The 19,764-nt window shown below is 40.4% G+C and overlaps 2 protein-coding genes across 4 annotated transcripts in view; one reads left to right on the top strand and one right to left on the bottom strand.

Annotated features, from left to right (window-relative positions):
• LOC111866867 overlaps positions 1–19,764 on the top strand; it is a 56,118-nt gene that overhangs the window by 14,830 nt on the left and 21,524 nt on the right. Inside the window, exons 1-3 of one of the 3 annotated variants that reach the window (XM_023856204.2) lie at positions 13,089–13,586; positions 15,352–15,537; positions 17,201–17,314. In XM_023856204.2, coding sequence (XP_023711972.1) covers positions 17,310–17,314 — 5 coding nt within the window. In that variant the 5' untranslated portion in view covers positions 13,089–13,586; positions 15,352–15,537; positions 17,201–17,309. Of the gene's footprint in view, positions 1–13,088; positions 13,587–15,351; positions 15,538–17,200; positions 17,315–19,764 lie in introns of those variants that run through there. The other 2 variants (XM_033752449.1, XM_033752451.1) reach the window with 2 other exon arrangements.
• On the bottom strand, positions 10,065–13,020 carry LOC111866870 (mid1-interacting protein 1). Its single transcript, XM_023856206.2, has 2 exons — positions 12,889–13,020; positions 10,065–12,406 (listed from the first exon to the last, which is right to left on the bottom strand). The coding sequence occupies exons 1-2, from the start codon at positions 12,954–12,956 to the stop codon at positions 11,731–11,733; spliced, it is 744 nt and encodes a 247-aa protein (XP_023711974.1). The 5' UTR covers positions 12,957–13,020; the 3' UTR covers positions 10,065–11,730.

Below are 19,764 nucleotides of genomic sequence, written 5' to 3'. Positions count from 1 at the left end.
CCTCAGGAACGTAACCCTATACGTCCCATGTTATAATGAACTCGGTTTACGACCCTTCAAGTTACTACCCATTTTTTGGAACGCATTAATTCATAAGTAAAAACGTAAAGATGTCCTTTTGCTTAATTCACTTAAGCGCCACTCTATGAAGATGTGTTGGGGAGTGACCTCGGCACAAGATGGATGTGAGTGGGCAGCCACGTAACCCCCACGGAGGATGAAGCCGCTGGTTGGGCCCCAGAGCCAGTGTGGACGCTTTGAAATATTCCTTTCCCCTGCCTCTATAGGAAGTGAGCTGTCACGGATCCCGTGAAATCCTAAATGCAATGTGGAAGTACAGATTTCCGCACTAGGGTAACCGTGACAGGCTTTGGGAAGGCACAGACAGGACCTTGCATGCCCACGTAAATGCCGGAGCCTTCCATGGAATGTGACTGGCAGAGTTCGGCCAAGACCTTGACGGGGTGAAGAAAAATGGCCTCGTTTAACTGAGTGCAGTAACGCGCTATAGCTCAAGTTTTGCTGTGCTTGCGTCTGCGTGCGCAGGGAGCCAACGCCTGCTTCTCATACTCTCTGGGATGTCCCAGATGGGGCTCGACACCAAGACTTACTGACTGACTGACTGACTTTTATTTTTCTTCTTCTGCTGAGCCAGGAAAATATCTTGAGTTCTTTCTACTTAACTCCCGCGGCTTTCACAAACTCATTAACGGGTTCTGAGAATAGTTGAAGCGACTTAGTAGTTACAAAATTTCCTTAATTAATAATTATATTTGATTTTACAGCAACTTAAGAGCAAATTGATAATATTTTGGTCTCAGAAAATTGATTTAAAACTGCCATGCTATTTTTATATCGTGTAAGATTTGAGGTTTTTCACGGCGGTGACTATGAAGAATGCCGCATTCTGGAATGTGGCGCCCTGTACATCTTCTGTAAACCGACGTTTCGGAGGAACGTATCGCCTCTATTTCCATGGTAGAAAAATCCGCGAGCGAGAAATCAGCGTGAGCAGATGGCTAGTAGACTGAGCCAGAAGTCGAAAACACATTGGACGATTATTTCTTCCCATAACTTCTTGTGTGTATTACGAGATCACTTTCCTGTCTGTGTGTCTGTGTGCCTCCCCTTAATTTTTTGTTTTCTCTACGCTCTGTGTGTAATGAAAGAGAAGTGGGCGATTAATTAGCCCCAGAACATTGAGGGAAACTGACGGTTGATGACGCCGACGTGTCCACTGTCCTCAGCTCGGTAATAGGCTTGGAAGAATCCACTGAATTTCATCAGAACTCTGGTAATTTCACAAACAAACATCTCAACTCACGTCACATGTAGAGAATAAATTTATAAACATGCACGCAAGGTAAATTGCTGCCCATCTTTCGAATTTTGTACGGTTGGCTTAATATGAATTGCAGAATAATATGAGATAGAATTGATATCGGATAATGAACAATGAGAATATGTACAGATACGAATCTCACCGTGCCATGGACGTTATATCGCGTCGCCGTATCCACTAACACAGCGTGGGATAGGAAATGCATTGAAGATAGCAGAAGTCAATTTGTCACGACATGATTCGGGGGCTTATGTAACATAATGGCAGAAACCGACTTCTGTGAATACTGTTAAAACACTGAGCCCCAAAAGTAGCCATAAGTTTTACCGAGCGGGTTATCGTAGCAGTAACGCTATACTCGTATTCCAGAGATGTTCAATTCGAATCTCGGTCATGACACCGGTTACACTGATGTTTCATGGTTTTCCTCAGTCCCTCTACGCAAACACATGGATTGTACCTCGTTTAGGCTATAACTTACTAAGGTAAGTGTCTGTGCTTAACTAATTAAGCACTATAATATGAAGGCGTATTTGGGAGTGGATGTATAGATCCACGTTTTCTTGACCTCGGTGCTAGCTGGAGGGGAATGGTCAGCTTCACGCCCCGACCTCTTTATCCCGGTACCTATTGGATAGGAGGCTGAGTGGACCTCAGAGCCGGTCTGGACAACGCGGAGAAAAGAAAATTCTTGTCCCCACTGGATCTCGAACTCGAGCCTATAGCTTGTCGCTTACCGACTGAGATATCTAGGTTCCCTCAACAGGGTGGTAGCGCAAGTAAAGAAGAAGAAGAATTCAAAGTAAAGGGAAGGAACAGAGAAAGTCTGCCAGCACGAAGCACGTTTGCTGGCAGTGTATCTGCAAACAGTGGTGTGACTGTAAACAGGCGATAGCTTGCCAATCGTCCAATGATAGAGCCAATCTACACACGTGTCCTATGAGTTAACACTTGTATCTGCAAAGACCAAGTTCAAGGTCGAAGGGACTGAATTCGCTTATGTCGGAATGCTTCGCAGGGTGACTGAATTGCTGTTAGAGGAGTAGGGCTTAACGAATTCATGCGTGCCCGAAAATGAGTCATAACCCCAAAAAGTCGTGAATCGATTTCGTTACAAAATGGGATACATTTCTGGCCTACCTCCCTTATTTCGGAACAGATAAAATGAGAAACCAGTCTTCTTGGATTTGGCACCATGTATATGTGGTGTTAACCGACGTTTCGGAGGAACGTATCGCCTCCATCCTCATGGTAGAAGGAAACATATAAGAAATCCGCAAGCTAAGAGACCGTGAGAACCGGTAAAAGCAGCCGAAACGTCGGTTAACACCACATATACACGGTGCTAAATCCCAGAAGACTGCTTTCTTCATAGTCACCGCCGTGAAAGCCTCAAATCTTACATAGATAAAATGAGGTTTAGGAGATCGTATTTTTGTATGTGTGTCAACTCCCTAAAACTTGAAATCGGGAATAGCCAGAAGAGATGGTAGTTACTAGGCAACGGTGGCTCATTTCTCTGGGGTGAAGCTGCTGTGGTGTGAAGTTGACCACTTACCTCATTCTACTACCGAGGTCATGAGTGGAAGCCATACCTCCACTCCTAAATACATTTTTATGGCGTGGTACTTAATTAATTAAGTAGAGGAACAACTTTACCTTCGGTGTCGAAGGATGGTCTCCATCCAGCTTTTCCATAAACATGTGAAGTTACAAATATTATTTACTGTAATAAGCTTCTAGGTTATGTATAATATTGTGACGTGTATACCCTTTGCTAGGCAACGACTCGGTAAACACGTTCCCGCGGGAGCAAACGCGCGCAACAACAGAAGAACGGTGTTTTATATATGGTCCGCATCGCGACCGTTGCTATGCACTGGCGCGGTAAACACGCATGCTCAACAACAGAGAGGTTGTGTTTTCTCCGTGTTCCGTTGAAGACAATTGGCCCTACAGTTCAGTTGTGGAATGTTAACCAGCGGACAACGGAAACTGAAGAATCTCCATTTGTTAACATTCGTTGCCAGGAAACGACTAGTGAAGACATTTCAGAGGAATTAAAATTATAGATTTGTTACCAAATAAAGACTAATGGAAATAGACTGAGAAGACTTGAGTGTGGACTGATTTCTAGTCCGTAAATCAGCAACAGTGTGATAAATATTTGTAGTTACGACCTGCAAGTGGTCAATAAATCTGTTCAGCAATCCAAACCCCGTCTTATTAGTCACGCACCCCCTACATGTGGCAATACACTCATAGTTAGCACTGTCGTCTGAGATATATCTCGTATAAATCTACAAGTGCTTTATTGGAACCTGCCATCTCAGTGCTCAGTATACAGAATGCCAGAAGGCAGGGGACAGTAATCCTGACCGCCATGCTAACCTCAGATCCCAACGCTATACGTTTAACTGGAAATTCCCCGTGTAACCAAATTCGGATAGTGGACTTCCCCTACCCAAACAGATAATTAGTTTCCTCATATTCCATTCATTACGAAAGTGTGACTGCGCACCTTCGTAAACGCATGACGTCACGCAAGACTCACATGCGGAGGTTTACCACCAAAACTGCCGTCAGCCAAACATTCACACTGATACTACTTCCCATAATATCAAAAGTTGGCAACCTTGGCATTTAAACGGTGAGCACAGGATAGCTTAGTCAGTATAGCGACTAGACTGCGGGCTGGATAATCAAGGAATAGAAGTTCGATTCCTGGAAGGGACAAGAGATTATTTTCACCATAACTTTCAGGCCGGCTCTGGGGTCCACCTACTCGCCTATCCAGTGAATACCGAGGGATTTCCCCGGGAACAAAATCGACCGCTGTTCATCTCCAACTAGTTTCGAGGTTAAGCATGAATGGAGCTATAACTTCAATTTGCCACACGTCATGTCGCGGTGTTTGGTTAATTATGAGGAAAACTTTCAGACATATACAGCCTCGCCTCATGCAGCTGCTGTAACATCAGTCTTAACTCACAGAGCTTTAATAAAGCACGAAATAATTATTACATGCTGAATTTGCTAGAGCGTCGGTTTGTGATTTCAGATTAACTTCATGTAGCCAATAGCTATTCAAGTAGTCAAGAAATTCACAATATTTTGAAGAACTGAACGATTCATCGCCGTGGTCACAAGATCTCACCACTTTTCCCTTATTAAAAGCCAGATAAATGCAGTCCGAAACTTTCCCGTGCTATATTTTAGGATCGATTTTAACTGCTTTCTACCATTTATACCTATATACCTATATACCTATACCTATATATATGACGGTATTCACCGTCACCGTGCAGTGTAAGCGGGGAAGCACCGGTAAATGGGGAACTAGGCCGAATGCCAGGCTCGCATCTTATGCTTACATAACCTACCGTAGCGTAGTTGGTTGAGTCACTATGCTACAAGCAGGAAGGTCGCGGGTTGAAGTCCCGATGAGGTCATTGGATTTTTCCAATTGACCTAATCCTTCCAGCCGCACTAGGCCCTGGGGTTTACTCAGCCTCTAACAGAAATGAGTACCAGGAAGTAATTAAATAATTTTCCTGGGGAGTGAAGCGCGGCCGGTGCATAACGCTGACAACCTTACCGACATCTTTGAGCCGATTGTCAAGGTACTGTGGGACCCTCGACGTCTCACAATCCTATGGGCCTTCACGGCCTGTTACAGGGATAGCTTTACTTTTTACATTTTTTTACCGCACAGCGGCGCTGCTGTTGTGTGTCAGGGCAGAAGCTGTGACCCTTACTGGGACTTAGATTCTGGTTCAAATCGATTTAATTTCCTTTTCATATTATACATCTGACGTCAAGAGTTACTCAAGAGCAAGAAATATTTCTTCTACTTACTTACCTTGACCTAATGGATGTTCCCCGGGGTATGCCCGTCCTTCTTGTAGGGTCACAAATCTGACGCCTACAGGGAAATGGTAGAATTTTCTTCATTTGACGCCGTATAGTGTGGTAGGGCGTTACCAACGTTTCGGAGGAATATCCTACCTCCATTTCTTCTGCCCTGAAGATTGAGACAGAAGGGTCCTCCATAACAATGGTAGCTTTCTACCACACTACACGGCATCACAGGATGGAAGACGGTAATTTTCGTAACAATGAATGTCGTGTAATGGACGTAGAGTCCGGATAGCGACTGGCTACCGGCTGCACTCACCTCCAACTAATGCTGAGGTCAAGGAATTGTGGGTCTATACATCCACTCCCCATACGCCTTCATGGATTAGTGCTTAATTAGTTAAGCACAGGGACAACGTTACCTGTACCTTTTATGTAATGGATGTTGGTTATTTGTAAAACATTTCTTACGTGATCTTGAAAGAGGAGGCTAACAACAAAGATAGGTTACATCATAGGCATAAGAAACAGAACTCAATGGTAGAAAATGGCGGTTATTTAGCTGGTCAAGATATTCTGTGCTTTGGCCGCGCCATAGCTCAAGCGGTTAGTCGCTGGCTTCCCACCGCGGCGGCCCGGGTTCGATCCCGGGGTCAGGTCAAGTGGGATTTGTGGTGGACAAAGTGGCGCTGGGACAGGTTTTCTCCGAGTACTTCGGTTTCCCCTGCCATTCTTCATTCCACCAATTGCTCCACAATCACCCTCACCTATCATCTGGGACTGCTACAATAGGCCAGAAGTGGCCGCAGTACAAGGGACTTAGTCCCACCCCACTAGCATTAGAACAAAAAATTATTCTGTGCTTTAATGGAACCTAAGGGTCTTTAAAGACTCACCACCATGTTCACAAAATAAGTTATCTGACTATATCCTAAGGCAGCTGAATTCATTTCAGTTTTATGAGGTTGTATTTTCCCTTACAAGGATTTTTCAGTAAAACATACNGTAACCTGCCAGGGAGGATGTATGAAGTAATGGTAACCTGCCAGGGAGGATGTATGAAGTAATGGTAACCTGCCAGGGAGGATGTATGAAGTAATGGTAACCTGCCAGGGAGGATGTATGAAGTAATGGTAACCTGCCAGGGAGGATGTATGAAGTAATGGTAACCTGCCAGGGAGGATGTATGAAGTAATGGTAACCTGCCAGGGAGGATGTATGAAGTAATGGTAACCTGCCAGGGAGGATGTATGAAGTAATGGTAACCTGCCAGGGAGGATGTATGAAGTAATGGTAACCTGCCAGGGAGGATGTATGAAGTAATGGTAACCTGCCAGGGAGGATGTATGAAGTAATGGTAACCTGCCAGGGAGGATGTATGAAGTAATGGTAACCTGCCAGGGAGGATGTATGAAGTAATGGTAACCTGCCAGGGAGGATGTATGAAGTAATGGTAACCTGCCAGGGAGGATGTATGAAGTAATGGTAACCTGCCAGGGAGGATGTATGAAGTAATGGTAACCTGCCAGGGAGGATGTATGAAGTAATGGTAACCTGCCAGGGAGGATGTATGAAGTAATGGTAACCTGCCAGGGAGGATGTATGAAGTAATGGTAACCTGCCAGGGAGGATGTATGAAGTAATGGTAACCTGCCAGGGAGGATGTATGAAGTAATGGTAACCTGCCAGGGAGGATGTATGAAGTAATGGACATGTAGTACCAATCTTTTGTTAACCTTGAGTGGTGAGCTTCACACTCCAGCCTCTTTAGCCCAGGGGGTGTTTTCGACAGTGCCCATCACAAAGGAGGGTGTAGCATCGCAAAGTGTATCAAGTCTTTGTAGCAAGGAGTGTACCTTCCACTAGTTAAATACACATCCAGTCTGGATTGAACCAAAGTCTGTAAAAATCTTTAAAATTATCACAGAAGGTGAATAAATTTTATTATGTTGTTCAATATCTACTATCAGCCTATTGTTATTTTCAGTTTGATAACATCTTACTTTGGATGAAGTACCTATGTTACAAGGGTCATCAGTGAAGTGACGCTGTATAGTCCGGTACATGGTGTCACTTTTAGAAGAATGCAATATTAATATTCATTGATGCGAAGACCTTAAATCATGTTACAAGGATGTGTGCGACTGGCTACAGGTTCGATGACCGAGGGGTCAGAGTTTGAGTCCTAATGGGGGCAAGAATTTTCACTTTTACATGTCATCCAGACCGACTCTAGGGTCCACCCAGTCTCCTATCCAATGGGCACTAGGGGTTCTTTCGCTGGGGGTAAAGCTGTCAAGACGTGAAGTTGACCACTCACTTCCAACTAGTGCCGAAGTCAGGGAAACCTGGGTTTATGCCTCCACTCACCTGTACATGTTCATGGAGCAGTGCTTAGTTAGGTAAGCACACAGACAACTTTACCTTTACAAGGGTTTGAAAACTGGGAACTTTGAGAAAAATTTGGACCCCAGAGGGCAAAGTGGTCTCTTTATTACATAACTGAGGGGCTTCATGATGTGTGCAGGTCAAAGAATATTTGTTGGCACAGAGAAATAAAGGTTATGCAGGAATGGGCATGTGACATGGGTAGACATAAGGAATGTTTATAAAATTTTGGTAGTAAAACCTCTTGAAAACATCCATTCAGAATGTTAAGGAGATCTGAGGGTTGCATTAAGATGGATCACAGGTACATGTGTGGTATTATGAGGATGGAATTGGCTCAAGATCAAGCAGAGTAACCGACTTCGGTGTTAAGCAGTGTCAAGCTATCAATTCCACTGTTCAACAATTTTATATATATATATAAACTATAATTTTGCCTGTGGTTCTGTATGGTTATGAAACTTGGTCTCTGACATTAAGGGAACATAGACTGAGGGTGGGAACAGGGTGTTGAGGGGAATATTTGGACCGAAGAGGGATGAAGTGACAGGAGGTTGGAGAAAACTGCACAATGAGGAGCTTCATAACTTGTACTCTTCTCCAAGTATAATTAGAATGATCAAGTCAAGGAGAATGAGATGGGCATGGCATGTAGCACGAATGGGGGAGACGAGGAATGCGTATAGGATATTAGTGGGAAAGGCAGAGACCCCTGGGAAGACCGAGGCGTAGGTGAGTGGACAATATTAAAATTGGTCTTAGATAGGATTGGATGGTATGGATTGGATTGAGCTGGCTCAGGATAGGGACCAGCGGAGGGCTCTTATGAACACGGTAATGAACCTTTGGGTTCCATAAAATGCTGGGGAATTCTATATATATTCAGGATAGTTGAGATCTGTGTTTCTGCTTCAGGCTGTTTTACACTTATGCAACTTAATACATTTACAGTGTGTGACCAAGGAAAATCATAATATTGGCAGATATTGTAACGTCTTCCACTGTCTCTTTTTTTTTTTTTTGCCTTGAGAAACAGGATGTTCTGAAAGGTGGTCCTGATTCTGTCATCAGATAAAAGTATGAAACACACTGTGGAGTCCCTGAGATGGTGCTAATCTCCAACTTACATTATGATTGACATTAGGTAAAGGTAAATTTGTCCCTGTGATTAACTAACTAAGCACTACATGAAGGTGTATGAGGAGTGGATGTATAGATCCATAGCTTCATGCCCCATTAGTTCACTCTACTGGTCAAACAGAGAAGGTTTCATACTTTTATCTGATGACAGAAGCAAGATGTTCCTGGAATACTGTATTTTAAAGAAAAATTGACGGAAAATGACCAATGTATCGGTCAGTTTAATAGCATGTCACAGACCTTTAAAGAGAATCATATATCCACTGTTAAAGATTTAAAGTGTTTTTGGACTTTTTCCATCTTCCAGTATTCTATAAAATATAAAACACGTTTTGGAAACTGGATCCGTTTCCAACCTCATGTGATGGAGGAAAGACACCTACTCAGTTGGGCCCCTTAGGAAGAGCTAATCTCAATCACTGGACAACCCCTGTCACATTTACACAGCTATTTAAGCATCCGAGACCAGGCTAATTCGGTGGGAAATAACAAGAAAATATACAATAAAAATTGTTATAAAGCGCACACATGCATGGAACTAAGACAGAAAAGGAGGTAGAAATTTGTGCACCTGGTTTTCTTTCGGCTAAGTTTGTAGCACAAATTTCTAGCTCTGTTTATATCCTAATGCCATGCATGTGTGTGCTCTATCACAATTTTTATTGTATATTTTCTTGTTACCTCCCACCAAATTAGCTTGGTCTCAGATGATTAAATAGCTGTGTAAATGTAACAGGGGTTGTCCAGTGATTGAGATTAGATGTTTCTAAGGGGCCCAACTGAGTGTCTCCCCCCCTCACCTGAGGACGGAAACAGATCCAGTTTCCGAAACGTCATGTTTACATTTTCTAGAATACTGGACGATGGAAGAAGTCCAAAAACCCAGTAATTCTGTGTGTCAGAATCCTTTAGAACCTATTAAAAGTGGTTGAAAGCAAAAAAGTTAAGTCAGCTTCCAGCCAGTGCATTAATGCAGCAAAGTAAAAGTTCTATCTGAAAGCTCAGAAAGGAACATCTCTCTCCTAGAATATGAGGAATTGAGGTCAACCTCATTATTGAAGTTTAAGTGTTCTGGGTTACTTAGAGTCAGTACCAAAAAAATGAAGACACAAACTTATGTATAAACATTTGACAATTTATTACACAAATAAATCATCTCATGAAATGCAGTGTGTAGGCATTATACAAATATTTATGAAAATCTTTTGAACTTGAAAAACAATATAATGGGAGGAACAGATTCAAGAATTTCCATGCCAAGACATGGGAAACAACTGCTTAATATAAGATCCCACATCACTTTAAAACTGAAAGGACATTAAACCTTAGTTACATATTTCACCTTTATTTTGGCATCTGGGTCAAATTTTTTTCATAAACATTCAGTGAACTTCAGTAACAAAGATTCCCTGACATACATATAAATTTCTGAATAATGGAAAACTTTGGGCTCCATAAAAATTTCAATAAAGTTGAGAAAATTGCTAATACATGTATAAAATGGAAGCCGAAACTTCTAAAACTGAAAAACAATTTAATTTCCAATTTTCTACACACATTAATGAAATATCATTTTGTATCATACAAAATGTAACTTCCCAGAATTTACTTATCAGTAATTACTGTCATGTTCATAACATTTAGAACAAAATGAAATACTATTAAGAGAAAGTGTTTCTGAAATGTGAAGCTCATTATGGGTACAGTCTCAACCTGGCTTCAAGAAATGCACTTGTATGCATACTTGTAAAATGGTGCTTCAGTAATTTACAAGTATACAGAATTATCTTTTAAAGCTTTAATTGATTCACAGGAATCCAGAAGTGTAAGACGGACAGCCTTTAATTTTTCTAAAACAACAAATAGATTATTTTTCAGCTGCGTTCTCAGTCTAATTACGAGGCCTAGTACAATCATTTCCGTCGTTCCAAATAAAAAACAACAAATACCTGTTACAGCATTACAAAATGTGAACTTACTGACAAGAACATTTTCATACTCATGTTTCAAACTACACAGGAAATGGAAATAGGATGGCCAGCATCTGTGACATTTCCTGACCTAAAACATAACTAATTAATAATGTTATTACTAAGACGGCACAACTAGGCATACTTAAGCTACATTTTTTTCCTGGTTAGGTAACACACCGAAAGACAGCCTCATCCGTTTGGATACACGTTCCTCATTTTGGAAAGGGGCTCAGTTTTGACAAAATTATAATGCGGAACAAATAATCTTTAATGAAACGATCCTGGCTTGTAATGCATGAATCATTTATTAAAAACAAAATTTGAATAAGTAGCTGATTAAGTATTGTGTTACATTTATACTGCAGAAACTGGCAACGTGACTATTTTTTGTACTGTACTGCCACCAAAAGGGTTATAATAATAGGCTATTCACACATCACTGCACTCTCTCCACATTCTTGCACCAAAAGGATCACACATAAATTACCAACTCATATTCACAAAAAATACATAGGCTCCCCCACACACCTCGCTGCACAATGACAAATCACACACTTGTGCATATAATTTTTCAGAAGATGTGTCCATGTAACTGCAATAAGCAATGTCTCCATCTTGCCAATATCACAGTTACAGAGAGAAATATATATATATAGAGATAGTTTTAATACCAGAGTTGTTTACGCTGAGGAAAGCTGTGCAATCTATCTGATATTCCTGACTACATAATTTAACCTATCTCCCCCGCAATTAAATGTAATCAGCACTGTTCAGATTTCCTGTTTTAGATAACATAGATGGATTCATGGATGAGTGTGGAGACGAATTTCTACCGACAAAACCTGTTATCATTTCTTGTATTGATATTAAATTTCTGCCACCAAAATGAATTGCAATTTTTTTAACACAGATTAATTAACCTGAGTTGTTAACGTCAGTTTCACCAACATGAATTAAACTCTTGTTGACTATGACTCAACAGTCAATCATGAACTTTGGTTTTGCAGTTGTCTTAGAAGGTAGAAACAATCACACGGCCCCACCAACATCATTTTGATAACGTTGTGTCAGGTATACAGCAGCCTCGGTCATCTGCTGGAGGGAGCGATGAAGACCATGGAGATGCCTATGGAAATTTTCAGCTACTTGAAGCGAGCAGTCAGGACCTTGTCTATTATTATCTTCGGCTTCTATTCCGGAATCGTTTTCATTACCTGCATCAGAATCGGTATCAGAAATGGAAGTTATGGAGTTTGTTGAGGTCATTGATACGGTTGATGGACGCCTACAATGGCCCTTTACAGTTGCAGGGGAAACTGTAGTTGAGGTTACTGAACCACTTCCACCATTCTGGGATTTCTGTCCTTTGTCATCCTCTTCTGGTGGCACACTCTGTCCCCACAAGAGCTCATTCTTGACAGAGTTGATCATTGTATATAGGTTGTATAGATCAGTGGATGCCATATCATTTAGGCTGGAGTTGCTTCGTTTCCCGCTGTTGGCACTACCTGGATGATTCGATGAAGTTTTCATCTCTACAATGGTATCTCCGGCATCTCCCATTTTAAGGTCCATGAGCCTGCATGGAACCAGTATCGTCTCGTCCATGTCGTTGACAGCTTTCACAAATTTCTCCATGGCGTTCATTATACTTTGATTTGAGAATTCAGTATCGTCGTGACGGGCAATCCTCCTCAGGCAGTTCCTAGAAATTGCAAACAAATATCCCACCTTTAGACTATAGATTTCTCCGCTCCCGATAATGGTCGCAGCTTTCGACCATTATTATACAATATAACCAAGTATTTTTTGTTTCTAATTAGGAAATAGTAATTTATTTTGGTGGTGTTTGGGGGAGGGGGGTTAGAATCGTCCACTATCACAGTCGTGCACACAACGCGCACCATTAAACTTCCTTATACATGAATGACATACTTTTGCCTCTTGCATAACATTTGAATGGAAGGTGACGAAAACTCTGTTACTTCTTGAGTAATTAAACTAAAGACCATAAAACTTCTCACAATAAAGTAATCAAACGGCTAAGAAAACGTGCCAACTCCCAAACCCTTAAGTCATATTTTCACTCACAAAAACGAAAATTTCCTAAGAAAAAGAGGACATGTACCCTGATCATACCAACAGACTACAAAAGTATAGCATTTAGGAATGCAGATAATACCTCACCTGTTATTTTCCATATTTGAAGAAACAGATACGTCACTATATCCTTTCAAAATTTCACCCGTTAGCATTACTGTGTAACAGCAGCAACTACCTCCACTCACTAGTCCCTCAACCTCCAATGACAACCGATAACACTCTGTCGCTAGCTTATATTAACACAGCGTAAACCCGTTGGGGCTCGGGAACTATGTCGGACGAGCCGCGTGTTAAATATTGAAGAAGATCGATGATGTTTGCGGTTATGTTTACGTTCTGTAACTTAAAATGCGCAATGTAATGTGTGATGTGATGTTTGAGATTCGGTTATTTTATGTATTTGAAAGTATAAAAGACTAGAACAACATCGCATATTACCTTCGTTTAGTGATCTATAAGGATAAACAGAACAACGCTGTTTAAAAATTCAGTAACCTTGCATGTTGAAACCTCAACAGCGATTCAAAAAATTAATAATATGTTCCACATTACAGAACTTTTAGAATGTTTGGTTGTAAATAATGGTTTACATACACATTAACTTAGTCGTTGACAAAATGTAATACGTTAGAATGTATATGCGTAATGTATTTTAACTTCCCATATTCGATTAGTATATATTATATAGTGTATTTAAATGCATGAAGTAAATCGTTCACGTAAGATGCCAAACGAATTTTGTTTAACAGAACGCAATTCAAATAGATGTACTGAGTTTAAAGGTATGTTTAATACATACTGAAGGGCATATGTGAATGTATATATTCTGTAACAAATTTCATACTTTTTGTAAGGACCAAAACATATAATGTGTTCCAATGAATACACGGTGCCTAAGCAACGAAAATGTTTTAAAACTTGGCAGTAGGTTTAATAATTTTCATATGAAAAGTCATTCAGTGATGTGCTATATAGATCAGAATTTAACTGCACCTAAAAGAGCTGACACATGTTTGAAATTATATTTTAACACAAGAATTACCTGACCTGGCTGACAGTACCTGCTCAGAAGACCTTTGCCCAGGCCCATGGGCGAAGACCAAAACAGATACAGGGGCATTTTAATTTGTGATTGAATCCAACACATATGGCAAAGCATATGGAGCAGGCAGCCATTCCATTCGGGATAATAAAATGAGGCAATGTTTGTATCTGATGCTAGGGACGGCTGCAACCTGGCAGTAGGCAGATGGAACTTAGGAGTAAGGGAGAAGACATTTCTTCTGAGGAATGATAACCTAAGAATTTGTCATGTAAGTCTGGATACAGCAAAGTAGCAGCCCTACAACTAGACTCACCCATCAGCAGGCCCATAAACTTTGATGGGAAAATCTTGATTACTGACTTATCCCGTGGGAAACTCCAGATTGAGGCAGTGTACAAAAAAAATAATAATAACAGATGAAGCACAAGGTGCTTGATACACTCAATTTTATGTAAATGAGAAATTTGTTATAATTGTTTCACAGTAAGTTCTACGGGTCCATATGTCATACAGTTAAGAAGCCGCTGTTAATCATGTAAGGTCTTAAACAGAATAGAGAATGCATGACAAAAGAAATGCTTTTAAGGTTAATTGAAACTGACTGAAGTCAGTAGACAGACAGTAGATCTTCCTGGGGAGTTTGCTGTACATTTTAATTCTGGTAAGATGCATTTTTCGTACATTATAAGATTAGCTGTTGTTCCATAGAGATCATGGCTATGCATAATTTACACTTTATGAATCTCTGGATTTGAGTACATACATAATTCATAAATTCACTGATCCGTTGTCCGAATTGGACCGGATATTGAACTCGTCAAAATAAGACTTTATTGCAGAAGTAAAATCGTGTCAACAGCAAACAACCACACACAACCAAAAGCATCAAATAACCATAATTTTCATTGTCATTCATAAACAAAATTACAAGGTATAGAGTTATTAAATGTTATACATGCTTAGCAGAAATATATTCATCTATTGAATAAAAAGCATTTGTTGTGAGGAAACTTTTCAGTGTACATTTAAAAATCTTCGCATTATCGCTCGTCATTTGTGTCGAGTATCAATGAAAAATCTTTTAAATAAACCTCTGACATGACCCACTTCCCTAATCATTAGTTACAATTCTAGTTTTCTTATGCAGGACAAATATTTTATTACTGTTAATGGAATTTCCTCAGAAAAATTTTATGATAATGACATGATAGTGAATGTATATGAACTGCAATGTCTTTAGAAGATCTGGGCTAGCAAATTATAGAAGGGATCTTACGAAAAGCAAATAAAACTTAATTTTTAGTATTATCTGGTCTGTGTGGCTTATTCAGTTTGACTGATTCTAAATTCATATACCAAGGAACTTTGCAATGAGCTGAATTTACAGATTGAACATAGTAATGTCTTTTGATATCACTCAGAAATCATAATCACTTTCTCAGCACTATGAAATATCGTGAATCGAATTATCCCATGATTGTGCAAATATGTTTTATATACAGATGTTCCATAGCTGAACAGTCAAAGGTCAAAATGCCAAGACCTCTAGTTTTGCCATCACAGGCAAGAAGTGAGTAAGACATAAATGGTCATTTCTATTGGCTTATTTTTGACTTCACCCATCGTCTGGTATGTAAAAGACAAAAAGACCACGACGTTTCAGAGACTGGATCTGTCTCCGTCTTCAGGTGGGTAGGAAAGGATAAACCTACTCAGTCGGACCCGTTAGAGACTGGGTCTTTCTAACGGGCCCAACTGAGTAGGTTTATGTGGTAATATAGTCACAGTAAGGTTTAAGTAAGTCTGTTCACAGTCAAATAATCAAAACTGCTCAAGTTATATAACATCCAGTATATTACAGAATGATTATAAATGGAGAAATGTGAAATTTGGAAGGAAGCAGTCGCCTCATATTTTATGACTTTCCCGATATGTGATTGGAAGTTTCTGAAAGAAAATTGTGAATAATCAGGTTCAGAACCAAATTTTTTTTTTTTTTGCTCGCAATTGAAAATGTGTAGTCATCCATCTAGTCAAGATGTTTGGATTTTGTCTGAAGATATGAAATTGTCAGAAGTTTATTACTGACAGATTCAAGTGTTAATGACATGTTAATGGATCATTCTGCAGCAATGTGTCACATGGCCTATGATGCATGACCCTCTGAATTATCTCCTTGCATATTGACACCCAACTCGTGGACTATTTATAATAAAAATTGTTCTTTTTCTGTAGTTTGCTGTTGCCACATAACTGATAACAGCTTCTTACATAACTTGGCAAATGTTAATGATGAGTAAATGTACACAAATGTCTCTCACTGAAATGGAACAAATTATATAAATGAGTTTAAGAAGAGAATGCCAAGAATAATGTTTATGCAAAAGAGAGGTCATAGTAAGAGAATGGATAAAATTGCATATGAGAATTTCCATAATGGTTTTGTACTCTTCGTCTTCTCTTGTAGGGTGAACAGATTAAGGAGAGCGAGATTAGTGGAACATGTAGCGCATGGAGATAAAACATGTGTACAAGATTTTAGTCTGAAAATTATGAAGGGAAGAGACTGCTTTGGAGATCTGTGTGTAGATGGGAGTACGGTGTTAAAACAGATCTTAACATTTTGAAGTCTGAAGGCCATCTAAATATCTACAATTTCATTTGCTTACAGAAAGAACTTTCATTACAAATATCAGTCAGTTATTGATGTCATTTAGGAAATTCATATGAAACACATGAATATACTGTGTGAAAAAGTTACAGAATACTTTTATGTTAAAGTAGGTTCTCTATATAGTAATCACGCTGAAAAGGTTGAATGAACAAGATCTAAGAATACAGACTTGATTTGACCACTCAAGAGAGAGACTAGTAGCAGACTGTTACAAACTCAGGAATGAACATCCCGTGTGGAGGCAGGGTTGAATACCTCCACCTTGACCCTGCGAGTTGTAGGAGGTGACAAAAAAGGAAATCTAAAATCTGAGACAGTAAAATATGGTCACGAGTACCAAGGGTCTTGGAGTCAAGAAAGACTGCGCTGGCAAGGGCCAGCAACATATACAAAAGACAGACCCATCCTCTCATCAGAGATGGTGCCCCACAGAAACAAGACCGTAACTGTCAAACAGTAATAAATATCTGGTCATGAGCCCCAGATGGGGCTCGACACCAAGACTGACTGACTGATTGGCCGTCAGTCGCAATGTGACTTTGACCTGACTTGACCAACTGAGCACCTGTCACCTTCTCAAAGGGGGACTGTACTATGAAATTAGTTGAATTTTTTTTTTAAACACAAACATTTGAGGGTACAGTTTTTTCAGTAGAACCATTTATTTCTGTATACAGGGAGCAGTGTGTCTTCAACCCTATGGTTAAAATCGCCATAGACTACAGATAGCCGGGATTTGCTAAATTTTAAGTGGAGCTGGGATTAAGAACAAGCAACTCTGTTATAATGTGGTGAGTAGGTAAATACATATATCCACTGTATTTTATAGAAAAGGGACTGCAGATTGGTGCAGGTAGATTGATGTCAGCATTTACAATTTTTTTATTTCCTGTTTGCCAAAAGTTCACCACCTTGCAAATATACATTGAAAGTACCCACTCTCAGGGACTAACTATTCTCGCAATGGTGACAGAAGCATGAACGCTATGGTTTTGTGGCATATGTGTGGTAAATATTCATGAGCATTCATCGGAACATATTGTCAGCATATTTAGGGCTTGAAGGTGGTGATAGTAATTTTAATTTTGTACGAGTTCCTTGGGGTTAATGCAGCAAACAGAGAATAGTTGTCGGTAGTGCTTTTTTTGGGTCACGAAGAAACGCTCGTTGCGCCATCTATGAGTAATTTGTAAAATTGCTCTGACATTGCCATCTGATGGTCAATATGATCATCACACTGTGAAATATTAAGATTCCCAAGGGCGTTACTGAAGATGCTGGCTTTTGGGATGTCTTTTAATCGTTGTTCTGAGATTGGTCCGTACGTTTTGTGTCCCTGGGTTATAGGTTGCCAAATGAATTATATGACATATCTAAGATGTAATTTTTTAAACGAGTTAGGGGCACTATGTAACATGGTTGAGACACTACGCTACAAGCCGGAAGGTCGCGAGTTTAAATCCCAGTGAGGTCATTGGATTTTTTTCAATTGACCTAATCCTTCCAGCCCTGCACTATGGCCCTGGGGTCGACTCAGCCTCTAACAGAAATGAGTATGGGGTAAAGGGCGGCCGGCGCGTAGGGCTGACAACCTTTCCGCCATCTATGAGCCGATTGTCTAGAAAATGTGGGAGCCTCGACGTCTCACAACCCTATGGGCTTCCACGGCCTGTTACAGGGATGGCTTTACTTTACTTTACATGAAGTAACAACTGTATATAAATTCTTGAAACTGCTTACAGTGAAATTGTTGACTTATGTACAGAAAATGTACTGTTTTTTTTTAGGACTGCGGATGTTTTTTCTTCACTGTTATAATTATTTACACCGCTATCCTCGGTCAAGTGTCTTGGTCCTTTGTCGAAGGACCCTTCTTGCTAGAGTATCAACTGCACACTGTAGACTCAATTCAGCTGTCTCGATTCGTCTAACTCACTGGACATATAAATGTGTTTGAACCCTGAATAAGAAGTGGGGGTGGTAGTGAGAGACACTACATTCGGAGGAGGGGGGATAAGAAAGTATATATCCGATTTTGAAGGTTCCCAGGCAGTGCCCACTTGTCCTTCTGGTATAGGTAGAGCATATAATCGGATTTTTTTTATATATTATATATTTTTATGACGCTGGATGGGGTGCATTATAGTAACATTTTTTTGCTAACGTTGGGAGGGCTATATTCCAAGTCAAAGTCACATTGCGACTGACGGTCAGTCAGTCAGTAAGTCTTGGTATCGAGCCCCGTCTGGGGTTCATGACCAGATATTTATTATATTTATTACTGTTGAACGTTACGGTTTTTTTTTGTGGGGCGCCCTCTCTGACGAGAGGACGAGTCTTTCTTTTTTACATGCTACTAGCCCTTGCCAGCGCAGTCTTTCCCGGGTTCGTGTCCCTTGGGACTCGCGACCATATTTTACTGTCTCAGATTTGAGACTTCCCTTTTCGTCGCCTCCTACTCAAAGTCAAAGCCACATTGCGACTGACGGTCAGTCAGTCAGTAAGTCTTGGTGTCGAGCCCATTTGGGGCCCATGAACAGATATTAATTATTACCGTTTGACAGTTACGGTCTTGTTTCTATGGGGCGCCTTCTCTGACGAGAGGACGGGTCTGTCTTTTGTATATGTTGCTGGCCCTATTCCCTTTGAAGCTTGGCTTTTATAACCTGGTCCCGGACGTAATGGAGAGAACCTTCTCCGAGGGTTCGATTTCACGTGTTCTGTGCTTATTACCGCGGAAATGCATTATTCCCGCTGTTTCGAACAGTTCGTTGCCTAGGAAATGCTAGCCTTACTCAATACAGAACACCTTGTAGAAGTGTTTGGTTTTATCCGTTATTACGCAACGAACCCTCTGTTGTCCTTGTTGTTAATAATCTATCGGTTTTTTTTTCAATATCTGGTTTATTGAAACCAGTTACAGATATTACAAAACAGAATCCTTCTCTTCCCAAGCTCGGTGTGGTCCTGTTTATGCAATGTCTTGAAAGCAATCAGAAGTCCCGCAAATTGGTATGCTTAATTTGTTTCCAAACAGCTAAATCACAGCCAATCGAGAGCACAACAATGTACTGACGTGCATTGTGGTTGGCTCACCAGAGGGCTGCTCCCCTCTTGATCGTCGACATCTGGATCGACAGATATTATGAAATTTGATGCGAAATATGAAAGAAAACGTGCGTTGACCTTAAGGTCAGAGAAACCGAAGGTTGCGGTTCATTCCAGCAAAAAAAAAAAAAAA

The sequence above is a fragment of the Cryptotermes secundus genome, unplaced genomic scaffold (genome assembly GCF_002891405.2).
Source record: "Cryptotermes secundus unplaced genomic scaffold, Csec_1.0 scaffold673, whole genome shotgun sequence".
NCBI lineage: Eukaryota > Metazoa > Arthropoda > Insecta > Blattodea > Kalotermitidae > Cryptotermes > Cryptotermes secundus.
This window is presented reverse-complemented; position numbering and strand designations above follow the sequence as displayed.